We start from the raw sequence: 14864 nt of genomic DNA, 5'->3' as shown, positions 1-14864 counted from the left end.
CCTCATGAAAAAGGGTTTAATGGGATGGAAAATAGAATGGGGAATAGAATTATAAATGTCAACACACAGGAGGTAGTGAGGAATTTTCCTGTTAAGCCCCCTAAAACAACAACAACAACAACAACAACAACAACAACAACTACTACTACTACTACTACTACTACTACTACTACTAAACAGCAACAATAAAATGTGAACAAGTTCCTTAATTAACTTGAGGGTTTCAGGAATGTGACTATTGGAATGAAGATTATGATTTTACAGGAAATCTAGTGATTGAATGGGAAAACCAGTCAAGTTGGGCCACTAGGACTCATAAGAAAAATAAGCAAATAGTGATCCAAACACTAATGTTATACAATGATCCTACCAAATACAGTGATCTCATCTGAAAAGGTATACAACATAAAACATTTGTAGCTTTCTCTAGCCTCTGGTTTAAAATTTTTTTTTAAATAACAACTTCTTTCTTCTTTTCTCACACCTTCTACCAAATTGAAAAAAAAAAAGAAAAGAAAAATAAATTTCTTTTACAAATATGCTTAATGAAGCAAATAAATTCCCTCACTGGCTGCATTTTAAAATATCCATACCAATTTCTATATCTGTACCTGTATTTTTATCTTCTAACTGTGCTTGTATTTTCACCTATATCTGCATATGTGTCATTCTTCATTCTAAATCTATAATTTCCTTGTCAGGAGATAGATAATATCTTTCATTGTTGGCCCTCTAGAATCATGGAAGGCCATTGTGTTGATCATACTTCTTACAGTTTTCAAACTTGTTTGTTTTTACAGAGGGGTTGTAGAAATTGTTCTTATTCTGTTTATTTAATTCTTTATCAGTTTATTAAAAACTTCAAAGTTGTTCTTTTTTTTTTCTTAAAACTATATTTCTATATTAATCATGTTGGGAAAGAAAAATCAGATACAAGGGGAAAAATCACAAGAAAGAAAAAAAAATCAAAAAAGTGAAAATAGTATACTTTGATTTGCATTCAGATTCCACAATTCTATCTCTGAAAATGGATAGCCTTCTCCATCAAGAATCTTTTTTTTTATTATAGCTTTTTATTGACAAACATATGCTTGGGCAATTTTTCAACATTGACCCTTGCAATCACTTCTGTTCCAACTTTTCCCTTCCCTCCCTTCACCCCCTCCCCTAGATGGCAGGCAGTCTCATATATGTTTAAAATTTTAAAGTATATCTTAAATTCAATATATGTGTACACACCCATACATTTTCTTGTTGCACAAGAAAAATCAGATTCAGAAAGGTAAAAATAATCTGGGAAGAAAAACAAAGATGCAAGTAGTCCATATTCATTTCTCAGTGTTCTTTCTCTGGGTATAGCTAATTCTGTCCATCATTGATCAAAAATTGTTCTTTTTTAAAAATAATTTTTATATACTTCATAACATTTATGTTATAACTATTCTGATAGCTCTTATGATTCTTTCTATATTCGAAATCTTTCCATGTATCTTTGAAATCACCTACTTCATTAATTCTTACAACATAGCAAAACACTATCACATTCATATACAACAATTTATTTGGCCATTTCTTAATTGTTGGGCATCTCTTTAGTTTCTAGGTTTTTTTGGTCACCACAAAAATTGCTGATCTAAATATTTTTGTAAACAAAATATCTTTACCTTTTTCTATGCATGTAGACTTAATAGTGCTCAACGCATATATAGTAATTAGCAACTTATCTTCAGTAATCCTCTCATTCTTTTCATTGATGATAAACTTTTCTTCTATCCATAGATCTGATAGATATTTTTTTTCCATGTTTTTTGTCTGTTTATAATATATAGGTTTATATTTAGGTTATATATCCTTTTGGAGCTTACCTTGATATAAGGTGTATGGGGTTAGTTTCTTGATTCTTATTACTTCACTCTATCAGTTCATGCAAGTTTTACAAAGATCCTTATTTATTATTTTTCATTTCTAATTTCTTATAGCATAGTAGTTTTCCATCACATATACACACACACACACACACACACACATATATATATATATATATATATATATATATATATATATGCATATATATATATATATATATATATATATATATATATATATATATATTAACTTGTTCAGCCATTCCTCAATGGATATTCTGTCTCCTATGTCTCAGTGGACCATCAGGATATCACTTCTCCTCCCGTGTGTGTGTGTATAATACATATACATACCCATGCATGTTTGTGTATATCTATATATATATGTATATATGTCTTTTCCCTCTTTTTTTTTTGCCTTCTTTGAGTTATAGCTCTAGCATGATTCCCCACACATTCAATAGATGACTTTGCATTTTCCTTCACTGAAAAGAGTGAAGCCATTATTTGTGAGAACCTTTAGTCTTCTCTACCCCCATCTCAATAATATTTTAGGATTATTAACTAATTTCTTTCCTAATTGCCAAAAAAGCACTTAGTTTTTTCCCTCCTTGTTTCATCAGTAAAATGTAAACTCCTTGAGGACAGGGATTATTTTTTGTTTTCTCTTTTATCTCCACTGCCTAGTCTAGTGCTTTGCATACTTGATATATGTTTTTGAATATAATTGAATGCATAATATGTTATAATATAATAAATTTATTTCTATAATGATAATAGGTAAATATAAATAATATGTTAAATATAAAAAAGTATTTTCAATTGCAAGATTCATCAGAAATTAATTTTGCCTTTTCTTAAATTCCTTATTTCCAAGCAAGTAGATATTTCCATTATTAATGTGTACCAATCCTCTATCTTGTTTTCAGAATATCTCCATTGCTTACATTGGAATGTTATTTGGTGGAGACTACATATTTTCTATTTTAAACTTTATAGGACTAAATATTTGGTGAGTATGATATTAAGTGGACTTACATTGGTAAAAATATATGAGTAGAACAGGAGAAATGACTAGTAAGCATAAGTAAAAGCATAATACTCCTGGTCACCAGGAGTGATTTTTCATTTAATCATTCACTCATTCATTTGATATATTAATATATTATATTATTATGTACAGTATTACTATGCTAGGCACTGAGTTTACAAATACAAAAAGTAAGACAATTCTTGTCCTCAGTGATTTTATATTCTACTGGTAGTTATAAAGCATATGTGCAGATAAAAATTTGTGTATAAGATAATTGTATTGATATTTGAGCAATTTTTTCTTCCCTTTCATTATAAGTGGATTAGTTCCCAAGCTCATAGAACACTGCTGTTAACCAATGATATTACTATTAGTTATATTATTGGATAGTATTATACTATATGTTCGTGCTATAGAACCTCACTACCCAGTATAAATGTGTCTGTGAGGAAATATAAAGTTGCAACTTGTACAAGGGATACATATGAAGTAGAGGGAAATTTTGTTCTCTTCTAAATTGATGATGGAATCAGAAAATCTCTTAACTCCAACCCATTGTTGGTAATTCTGGGACCTCAAGTGAGAATTGAAATTAGTGGGTTGAATGAAAACTTTGAGACCAAAATCTGGAAGGGGTCTTTGTGAGAGGATAGGGATGAGATATAGTGGGCAGCTAAGTGGATAGAATGCTAGGCCTGGTCTTCCTGAGTTCAAGTCTGAACCCAGACACTTAGTAGCTATGTAACCCTGGAAAAATCACTAGGCCCTGTTTGCCTCATTTTCTCATCTGTAAAAATAGGTGGAGGAGAATTGGTAAACTAGTACCTTTGCCAAGAAAATCTCAAATGGGACCACAAAGAACAGCAAAAGTAAGAAGTTGGTCAAAAGCTGAGGAAACTGCTGGGTGAGATCTTAGATGAGGTGGGGCAGGAATCCTTGAGCTTCCCACCCAGTTAGCCTCAGATTCTGAAATACATCTCCTAGGAAAGGTGAGAAGAAATAAGGAAACTGTTGGGGTGGAGTTTTGGAAGGTGGTACTAAATTGAAGAGTCTGAGAGAGGATGTAAATTGAAGCAAGGGTGGAAGATGGGAAAAAGGATGTGGCTCCTGGATTTCTTGGTAAATTGAAGGGAAATACACAAACTGGGCAAATCTAAGTTAGATTTGTGAGTGCTTATTATAGTCATTAACCCTGAATTAGTTTACATAACTTAATTTACCTTCATAATTTGGCCAAACCTTTGCTTTCACCAGATCACTGTGCAATCATTTTGCTTAAGCAAATTTGCTTTTCTGATCTTTTTTTTGTATAGTCTTCTGTGTGTATCAGTTGGAGAGTAGTGGCCATGTGAAACCAAGGAGTTGGAGATCTGAGTATTCTTCTTTTTGCAAATAGTGACATAGACTAGTCATCTAATTTTTGTGTAGGTCTCCTCTTTTTTTTTTTTGGTGAGGCAATTAGGGTTAAGTGATTGTCTAGGCTAGGGTCACGTAGCTAGTAAGTATTAGATGTTGGATTTGAACTCAGGTCCTCCTGATTCCAGAGTCAGTGCTCTACCCTCTGTGCTATCATATAGCTGCCCCAAGCCTCTTCTTTTTTTAAGTGGGTGATTGAGTTCTTTGAATTTGCTCCCTGCCAATAAGATGCAGTATGGAAAGAACACCAAACTTAGTCTTAGAAGATCTGGGATCAAGTCTAATTTCTACTGCATACATTCCATATTTGATGTCTAATTTAATTTCTCTGAACTCTAAGCAATTCCCTTAAGACCATAACATGGAGAGAAGGTGCTGACCTTAATTTGTTTAAAGGAGTTTCCTCATCTGGAAGTACTCATTATTAAATGAAATTACAAATTCAACCCTTGTCCTTTATACTACTGTTACTTGGTTCTGGAAAGTATTTTGCTATTTCAAATCATCATGAGCATGTACTATGAACTGTTTAAACCCTTTTATCTCTACTCTAAAATATCTTTTTTCCTAATAAAGGTGAAATATACGATAAAATTCTCAAAAGGATACTTGAGGAGGGGAAGAAAAAGAACTACATTGGTCCACAAACCAAATTATTAAGCACTTGAAGTACTGAGTTGATTGTACATGTAAAAATTTTCAGGATTTTCATTGACTCTAATTACATTTGTCCAGCATTTTAATTCATGTTTTTCTTCTTTCTTTTTAGTATGGGAGGAGGAGTGATGTATACTTTTTTAACATTACAAGGCCCAGAGCATCCTAAACAGCAAGTGGATGAAGAAAATATATCCTCTGAGGCAAAGCTAGGATCTGCTATTGACTGATAGATTGACAGGGAAAGCAGTGGATAGAAGTCAAACAAGTGGGAAATAAAATCTTTACATGCTTAAGCACATGATGAAGGGAAAGAAAATCTACCTCACCTAACATTGTATGAAAAACTGTCTGAAAGTCAATTTTTCCAAAATAATGAACATAAAATAAATTTTTGGTTTCAAAGGGAAAGTATTTCTAAAAGAAAACTTATGGGATTCTGGACCTGATATGTATTCTTGCCTAAAAGGTTTTTTCTTCATTCTAAAATTTCTGATCTTTGGTAAAGACCTTAGTTTCATTACCATCATTGCATTTGTACAGTCTCTCATCCAAGAGAAGATTTTTTAAAAAGAATACTGTGAGAGTAAAGGTTTTGTATCAGATAATTTGCCTTTTATTTCAAGAATCCATGAGAAGGTATCCATGAAAAGAAAATCTGTTTTAAAAGAAATATTTTCAAAGAGTGATTACCAAAATTAGCAATTGAATGACCAGTTAGAGTTCAATACATTTTGTTTTGATTTTATGTATTTGTGTGAGCCCATTTAGAAGAATGTGTTCCTTTTCTTTAAAATAGAAAGAAAAGAAAGATTTTAATTCTGGATAGCATGATACTATTGCAGAGAAACAAAAAGAGGGTGTAGCTTAACAGCTGTATATGGTGGTAATATTCTGTATTTATTATCTTACAGTGTCTCATTTTACAAGTCTTAAAAAATTGAAAATGGCTCAGACTCAAGGCTTAAACTGCCAGATTTAGTAGATTATCTCTCTGCTCATTTCTAACACTCCCAGAGTGCTTTAAAAATTAAGATTATTTTGATCTTTACCAATATACAGAGTCTTTTGGATTTTTTTTGACTGTGCTACAAATATTAAAATTAAGAGCAGCCTATTGAAAGACTTGTTATTTATAAGACCAGAGTGATAGTCAATGTGATCTTGGAAAAAATTACTTAGTCTTATTTTCAGAAAGAAAAGGAGAGGAAGAGAGAGAAAGAGGAAGGGAAAAAATAGGTTTGAACATATCATAGGTTCTTGATTTGAATTGCAGGAACTTGTTTGTTTTTAATATTATAAAAATTGGATTTCAATATAATGCTTTACCTTTGTAAACCTATGTATTTCATTTTGTACACTTAAAAATATTGCTGAGAAGTGGCTCTTAGGCTTCATTAGGCTGTCAGTGGTATCCATGACACAAAATAGGTTAAAAACTGTAGGATAAGATGGTCTTTAAATAATTCCAGTAAAGATAACATTCTGGGACTTCTCTGATCCTATAAAAATATTTTTAATCAAATGTCTTAAAATATTCAGGATGATTTTTGCATTCCAAAGCTCTTATAACATGAGGACTATATAAATTAAAATTTGTTGTCTATTTAAATGATCCCAATGGCTTTTTGTTTGTTTGTTTGTTTTAATTTCTCCAGTGGTCTTTTGCTTGGCAACCTACTTAGAAAGAGTATTATCTTTCTTTACTTCAATATATTGGCCAGCAGAGGTCACCCCAAGAGCATCATAGCTATCTCCTGCTTAGCCATAGTTCTATGTGATACCATTAACTTGTCCATTTGGTGGAGGCAAAGTACCAGGTTTCAGGGCAGTTTCAAAGCATGTTTTGTGAAGGTTGGAGTGTGTGTGTGTGTGTGTGTGTGTGTGTGTGTGTGTGTGTGTGTGTGTGTGTGTTGTACCCACCTTTGAGAGAGGGTGGGAAGATTGCTTTAGAAGAGTGGAAGGAAATCTGATGGTTTGGAGGAGGAAGTAGTGGGAGTTTAGTTTAATTAAATGGTATGAGTGGTGGTATGGATTGAGCACTGAGCTTGGAGTCCAGAAGATAAATTTTCACGAATTTAAATTCAGCCTCAGATATTCTGGACAAGTCACTTAATGCTGTTTGCGTCAATTATCCTCATCTTTTAACACCCTCATCATAACAACATTTAGCATTTATCTAGTACTTCAAGGTTTGCAAAGAACATTACAACATTCTATATATGCTGACACATCATTACTTCCATCTCATCTTGACTGACCCATCTCCTTTTCCAATCCTCCATTTCCTAGATTATTCAATTTCTTTCAATTAAGATATTTTTGATAATTGTGTACCTTTCCTATGAGGTAGGTATTACATATATATATATATATATTTAATTTTGAGATTCATTTTAATTAAACATTAATTAATTAACATTGTTAGGAGCTAGAATTTATATAACACTTTTGGATTTGTAAATGTTATTTCATTTAATTCTCATAACAATCCTGTGAGAATAGATATTATCATTATTCTTACTTTACAGATGGGAAACAAAGATTGTCTAAATCGGATTTTTAGAGGGATATTTCAGATTTACTCTCAAACTATGTTGGCTATTTTTGAGCTTCACAATCTAAATCAAAAGGCTAAAAATGTAAAACCAAATCTCTGCTACTTGCTATCTATGTGTGACTTTGGGCTCCTCTAGGCCTCATCTGTCAAATGATAGGATTGAACTGAAAGATTTTTAAGATCCCTGATATTTCTATGTTTTTCTTCAATATTCCTCAGCTAATTTTAATTAGACCTGGAACTGTATTGGTTTATTGAGTGGATTAACAATGTCAAGGTTACCTAGAAGTATTAGAATTTATGAGTTGGAGGACTCTCGAGAGGTAATTTAGTCCCGTATCCTATCCATAGCATTCTTTTATGTTGTATGGGCAGGTAGGTGGCTCTGTGCATAAAGTTCCAGACAGAGTCAGAAAGACTCCTAGTCAGAGTTCAAATCTGGCTTTAAATACTAGTTGTGTGACTCTGAGTCACTTTGCCTTGTTCACCTCAGTTTCCTCATCTGTAAAATGAGCTGGAGAAGAAATGACTAAAATACCATAGAATCTTTGCCAAGAAAACTCTAAATGGGATCACAAAGAGTCATACAACTGGAACAATTGAACAACAACAGAGTAACCCATGGCTTATCATCTTCACTCTTTAGCATACATGGAATGAGTTAAAATTTGGTGTCTTTGGGGAATATCATTTATGTTATGAATGGGGTCTAAAATTGATCCCATGATACTCTGGAATTGGAATAAAATGAGGACAATCATAATCCATTTAACAGTTAACAAAAGGAAATTTAGTCATGGTAGGAAAAATTATATATCAGACCAAGAAAGAGTTGTTCATTTAGGAGAAAGCATTGTTGAACATTGTTTTTTAGTGGTCTGTGGTTGTATGCTAAGGGGAGCTATTATACCCAGGTGAACAGGAAACTCAATCAATATCCCTGTTCTCTTGAGGACATTTCTAATACTTTTTAAAGAGAAACAGATACAACTTGCATTGGTATGGACAGGTATGGGAGTGGGGAAAAAGATTCGAGATAAGGAAAGGCTTAGTATATTGCTCCCAGCAATCTTATCTTATCTCAGACTTCAAACTCTCCAGCTGGAACAAACTCAACAAACTATTAAACAAATGTGTTTATTAGGGACTGTAGGAACCCAGAAAAGGTCCTAGGATATAGTCTTTTCTTGTGAACTCTCCACCAAGATTCAGCAGCATCTCCTTGAACTCATAGTCCTGGACTTAATTATAGTCAGGAAGACCCAGGAAAGTCACTTAAGCCTGTTTGCCTCAGTTTCCTCTTCTCTAAAGTGAGCTATAGAAGCAATTCTTTCTTCCTGCAATATACTTCTGACTTGTTTCCATCCTGTATAAGGTAAATAGGAGAAGATAGGTGCTACTTAAGAGTTGTCTGAGTTTCTTAGGAGGAACCTACTACATATGTGTGTATGCACATATATAGTATTACATGTATGTATTTATATACATAATATATACATATACATACATACACACATACACACATATATATATACATACATATATATATATAGGTTAACCTCATTACATATTAGCTTACATTGCTATAATACTTTAAAGTTTACAAATTAAATCCCTTAAAGAAATAAAGTGCTTAACCTGGTAAATATCACAGTGTAGCCTTGAACCCAGGTTTCTCCATATTTTTACCCCAATACACCTCCTTTCAGTATTTTAACAAGTCATCATCCTTGGTATTATACTTAGCTTCTTACTTGCCCTTACTCCACATAACTAATTGTTGTTAAATCTGGTTTTGACCTTCATACCATGTCTCCTTTCTACTCACACATTCCCTTGGTATAGGTCTTCATCACTTCATATAGTCACTCCTACACTTGTATAATACAAGAGGTTAGTCTCTCTACTACAAATTTTTTCCTATTCCAACCCATTCTCCATTCAGTTTTTCAAGAGGATTTTCCTGAAGCATAGATCTGACCAGTCTTATTCAATAAAATTTCAGAGACTCCTTACAGTTCAGCCAGATCAAACATGAAGTCTTCTGGCTTTTAAATGCTTTCAAAACCCGGTCCCTTTCCAGTCATCTTACATTTAAGTTCCCTCTATGTACCATGTGATTCATCAACACAATTCACCAACAATTCAGTTATATACATCTTATTTTTAAGTGGTACCTACCTGTTAGTGATTACTTTCCTTTATTCTTAAGATTAAAATAGCCAGAACAACAAACAGCTAATAAGCAAAAGCATAGCATTTTTTATAGCTAGCCTGCTTATTTATATTTCCTTCTGATTTACTCTAGTTTTCTTCTATGCATTTAAAAAAGAACCAATAAATGATTCAATTTTCTTTTCTTTTTTTATATAGCAACTCTATCACTGACATAGCTCTCCTTCTCTTAACTCCCTATCCCCAAACTGGAAAGAAAAAAAAAAGATAAACAAAATTTTTCTAATAAACATGCACAGCTAAACAAACATGTGTCCACATTGGCTCTATCTAAAAATTATTTCTCAATCTGTACCTTGATTTCATTTTGTGTTTGTCAGGAGTTGGTAGGCTTCTTCACTATTAGTCTTTTAGAATTATGGTGGTTTATTGCAGGGAACAGAATTCTTCAGTCTTTCAAAATTATTTTTCTTTATTGTTCCTATCAATTTCAAATCTATAAGATGGCAAAGAAATTGTTAGAAAATTATTAATCTGAAAAGGATCTGGAGGTTCTAACAGATTGCAAGGTCAGTATGAATCAAATGTGAGATAAGGCATCCAAGAAAGCTAAATCAATTTTAGAGAGAGAGAGAGTGTTGAGGACCAGGAAGGTGATAATACCATTGTATACTTTGCTGCTGAGAAAACATGTCAAATTACATTAATTTTTTAGAATCACATTTGAGGAAAGACATTGGTATTCAGGAGTATCTATGTAAGATCTACCATGATGGATAAGGGCTCCAAATTCATCCTATGTGGAAATCTATTTTAAGAATTTGGGATTTTTCATCTGGACTTCAAACTCTCCAGCTGGAACAAACTCAACAAACTAGTAAACAAATTGTGTTTATTAGGGACTGTAAGAAAAATTCTTCAAATACTTTAAGGGAAAGGGTAGAGGAAGAAGGGAGGAGTAAAGAAATAAGCATTTATATAATGCTTCCTATATGTCAAGCACTTTTACAAATATCTCATTTAATCCTGACAACCATGTGAAGTTATGCTATTTTACATTGAGGAAACTGAGGCAAAGAGAGTTTAATTTCATGTTCAGGGTCATACAGCTAGTAAGTGTTTGAGAACAGATTTGAACTAGGTCTTTTTGACTCTACCAGCCAGTGCCCTATCCACTATAGCACTAGCTGCCTCTATTATTGCACTAGCTCTGATTTGATTTGGGTGCAATAGGTGGAAGTTTCAAAGGGAACAAATTTAGGTTTGATGCAAGAAAATATGCTCTAACACTCAGAACTGTCTCCAAATGGAATATGTCGGGTGGTATAGATTCCACTTCTCTTAAAGTCTTCCATCAAAGACTGGTAGATTGCTTTATTGGGTATATTATACAGGAAATTCTAACTCAGGTATAGGTTGGATTAAATGTCCTTTGAAGTCTGTTTCAACTTTGATATTCTGTGATTCCATAAAATCCTTTTAGTGATGGAGAGCTCATTAGCTTAAGTAGGAGCTTATTCTAGTTTCAGATAACATAAATGAACAAAAAGTCAAAACTTGCCTTCCTATAACTTCCACACATAGGTGTTAACTTTATCTCTGAAGCAACATAGATATTTGAGCCATTCAAATACTTTTAAATTTATCCTATCTTCACCAAAACTTTTCTTTTCTACACTGTCATGTTAGATTTGGCCCATTTCAGCCCAACAACTCATCTAAAATCAGAAAGACTACATTTAGCTGTAACTTTTTGGATCTATCTTCTTTTATGTTGTCTCTACCAGTTATAAAAAAAGTCCTTTACTGATAATTTCTTCTCCTGCAATCTTCTTAGATGAGAACATTCTCTTAACTTTACTTAGAGAAACCTCCATACAAACTTATAAAAATATATTAAATTTCAATGCTACCACTTTTTCCTTTTACTCCTCCCTTTTCTAATAAAGTATGTATGTATATATATCTCTATATATATCTCTCTGTGTGTGTGTGTTTTAGAGTGATAGCTAGTAACTTTAGCTTTCTGAATTCTATTCAACATCATTTTTACCTTCTTTTCAGATAACATTCATTCCCCTTGAGTAAAAATTGAATTGCTACATCCTAATCAGAGCCTCATGATAGCCAAGTTCTCTCTGTCCTATTACAAGATATTTATTTATTTATACTTTGCAGTTTTCCATTCCTGGGAAACAATTCATAGTACATAATTTTATCCATGATTAGGCTTCCATTTCCTCCTTTTGGCCCCTATGTACAATCCCTTTTAAAATCTTTGTTTACTCCAATAGTGTGTGAATCTTAGTTTGATGTGAGAAAAGTTACTTTAATTTGACCTTTAATGGGTCAGTGGGAGGAACTCATCTAACCTTACTTTTGATTGGACATGTTTTTTTTGACATTGAACTCAAAGTGAGCTGCAAGGCAGTCAGTGTTAGAATTTCATCAACATTCACAATTCAGGTTGGCCATGGATGAAATTCAGGATCAACTCTTTATCCTTGTAGGGGCACTAGTGTGTCTGAACTATCTACTGAAGTGTGTGAGGTTCTCCAAATATTTTTTCCTGCGTTTATGGAATCCATTGCCAAAATCTTTCTTTCGATCGATGGGAGAATGGGCAGGTAAAAGAGTTCATATTTCTCAATGTTAGTTATTACTTATATCCTTACCATTTTAATCTTAAGAGTTAGCTGAAGTTTTTAGGAACAGTTCATGTAACTCAGATTATTATCACTTTTAAGGAAGGAAGTATGGTTGAAAGCAGAAGTTAAAGAAAAAAAGCAAAAGATTCTAGAACATTACATCTGTAATACTTTTCAGATTTTTGTTCTTGATTTTTATAAGCATTTATTAAGCATTTACTATGAGCTAAAGATTTCTCAAATATCTCATTTTATTCTAACACAATCTTGGGAGGTGGGTACTATTATCCAAATTTTACAGATGAGGTAACTAAGGCAGAGAGAGGTCAAATAATTTGTGGATTGTGGTGGAGTTAATTTGAACTTGTCTTTCTGGATCCTAGTGCAGAACTCTATTCAATAAGTTCCTGGCTTTTCCTAATGATGTCAGGACATTCAATTTTAATCCCATTAATTTAATAGATGAGGAAAATGAGTTGAAATTACTTTCTTCAGATCACATAGTTAGAAAGAGACCTAACCAACCAGTACTTGAATTTAGACTTTCTGATTTTTCTTTTATTATACCATAGATACCTGGCTTTTGAAAGAAAAATATCAGGATAAAATTCAGTGTGGTGTTATGAAAAAAACAACAGTGGGCCAGGATTCAGAACAACTATGGGATAGTTCTTTTCCATCACCAACTTTTATTAATGCCTTCAGGAAAATGATTTTTTCCTCTGGGCCTTAGTTTTACAATTATGAAAGTGGGGGCATTTGGATAATTGATTTCTAAGGTCCTTCTCAATCAGCTTTATGATTCTAATTTATGAGAAAGATAAAAAATTGCAGGGTACCATGACTCTAAATTATTGGAAACAGATATTCTTAAGTCAATTCGTTTTTTTCTCATTCTATTTATGAACAAGACCAGCCAGCCAGTCTCCAGCTCTGCAAAATAAGATATTAAGGCTAGCAATTCTCTTCAGTAATGCAGTTTATTTTTTATATAAAATGTTGATTAGATGCTACTAGTTCATAGTAAAAATCCAATTACGTGGCTGAAATTATATAAAAAGAATCATATTTTTTGAATAATACTTCCCAAGATTTTTCTCCAATGTGATAATGTACTCCAGAGCAAAGGATGGCCCATGCAGCTAGGTACTAAGCAAAACCAATGACTAAGAATAAATAGAAACTTGTAGAAATAATCTATAATATATGAATTAAGGGTAATTCTATACAGTCTTAGCAATAAGGGTGATATCACTTTATGGAAACTTTGTTGGAATAAATGACCTAATAGATTGTTATTGTTGATTACTGTAATTAATCACTGATTTTTCTGGATTTATTCTTTATCCACATTAGGACAAGATTATATTTTTTAAGTCTAACTGTAACGTGCTCTCCTGGCAGTTACAATTACTAGTCTGTCCTAGACCCACCAGAGTACCTTTGACCACTGTCCTTTGCAGTGTGAACTCTACCCGGCTCGCCTCCTCTGAGGCCTTCAAAGGTCTCTGGCCACAGTCTCTTGAATCTATAGCTTAATAACCGGTAGCGCACTCAAGAACAACCACGTGTAATCTTAAAAGCCTTTATTATACCTCCTCACATAATGCCCTGACTGATGCCCTGACTTGTTGGTTCCCGAGTGAACACCTGGTCAGAAGATCCACATGTTCACTACCAAAACCCTTACCTCTTTTGGCTACCCATCTTGGCTTGGCCACCCAGGCTAGGGAGCCAGGGTGAAGAGCTCGAGGTTAAAGAGAGCGACTGCTGCCTGCAGTGGGCTTACATAGGGCCTGTGAGGTCACACACACAGCCAATCAGCGAGAGAGTCACCCATTACGAAACTATCTCAATATGGCCAGGATCCCGCCCAAGGGCAGTCCTAATATCCACAGAAATTACTTCCGGGCCTCAATATCCCGATGCACTGTGTCTGCCCATTTAAAGGGCCCTTACATCTAACTAGTCAAATATTTCCAGCATCTAAAATTCTTTTCCCACCAAGGTAATATCCAACATTTTATGGTATTCTTTCTATCTCTTCTGAATAGTTGTATTGTAGAATCAAGATACAAAATGAAATATACACATGAATATCTCTCTGGCTCTCTAATATAAAAGGTCTGGTTGGACCTATGATTTAATTGGTATACAGAATTCTCAAATTAGGAAACTCCCTCTAACAATCTAGGGTGGCACATTATCTGTAATATGTGGTTTTAGGGAGTTGGTTGCCTTCAGCAATGGTATCAAAAGGCTGCTCACATCATTCTCAAGTGTAGCCTAACCCAGATAAAAGTATAAATGGGAAATATTTAACAAATTAAATAAAAATACAATAAAATATGGACAAGATTACATTCTTAAGTTGCTAATATATGGCCCACAAGGGTCCCTATGTACCAATCAGTGGCCCCCACTTTTTAGTTTGTTAGCACCAAAGTCTAGAGCATAAGAGATTAAGTGATTAGATGAGGGACATGTATCCAGGAGAAGAGAGGGTCAGG

At 33.5% G+C, this 14864-nt stretch overlaps 2 protein-coding genes across 4 annotated transcripts in view; both read left to right on the top strand.

Moving 5' to 3' along the window:
* SLC35D2 (solute carrier family 35 member D2) overlaps positions 1-6586 on the top strand; it is a 56523-nt gene extending 49937 nt beyond the window's left edge. For all 3 annotated transcript variants that reach the window (XM_074281692.1, XM_074281691.1, XM_074281690.1), the window contains 2 exons: positions 2795-2877; positions 5084-6586. In XM_074281692.1, the coding sequence (XP_074137793.1) occupies positions 2795-2877; positions 5084-5201 (201 nt within the window). In that variant the 3' untranslated portion in view covers positions 5202-6586. The remainder of the gene's footprint in view (positions 1-2794; positions 2878-5083) is intronic.
* A 5341-nt stretch (positions 6587-11927) lies between these two features.
* HSD17B3 (hydroxysteroid 17-beta dehydrogenase 3) overlaps positions 11928-14864 on the top strand; it is a 55673-nt gene continuing 52736 nt past the window's right edge. Inside the window, exon 1 of the mRNA XM_074281688.1 lies at positions 11928-12333. Within this exon, the coding sequence (XP_074137789.1) occupies positions 12180-12333 (154 nt within the window). The 5' untranslated portion in view covers positions 11928-12179. The remainder of the gene's footprint in view (positions 12334-14864) is intronic.

This window comes from Sminthopsis crassicaudata, chromosome 1 (genome assembly GCF_048593235.1).
Source record: "Sminthopsis crassicaudata isolate SCR6 chromosome 1, ASM4859323v1, whole genome shotgun sequence".
In the NCBI taxonomy this organism is placed as follows: Eukaryota; Metazoa; Chordata; class Mammalia; order Dasyuromorphia; family Dasyuridae; genus Sminthopsis; species Sminthopsis crassicaudata.
This window is presented reverse-complemented; position numbering and strand designations above follow the sequence as displayed.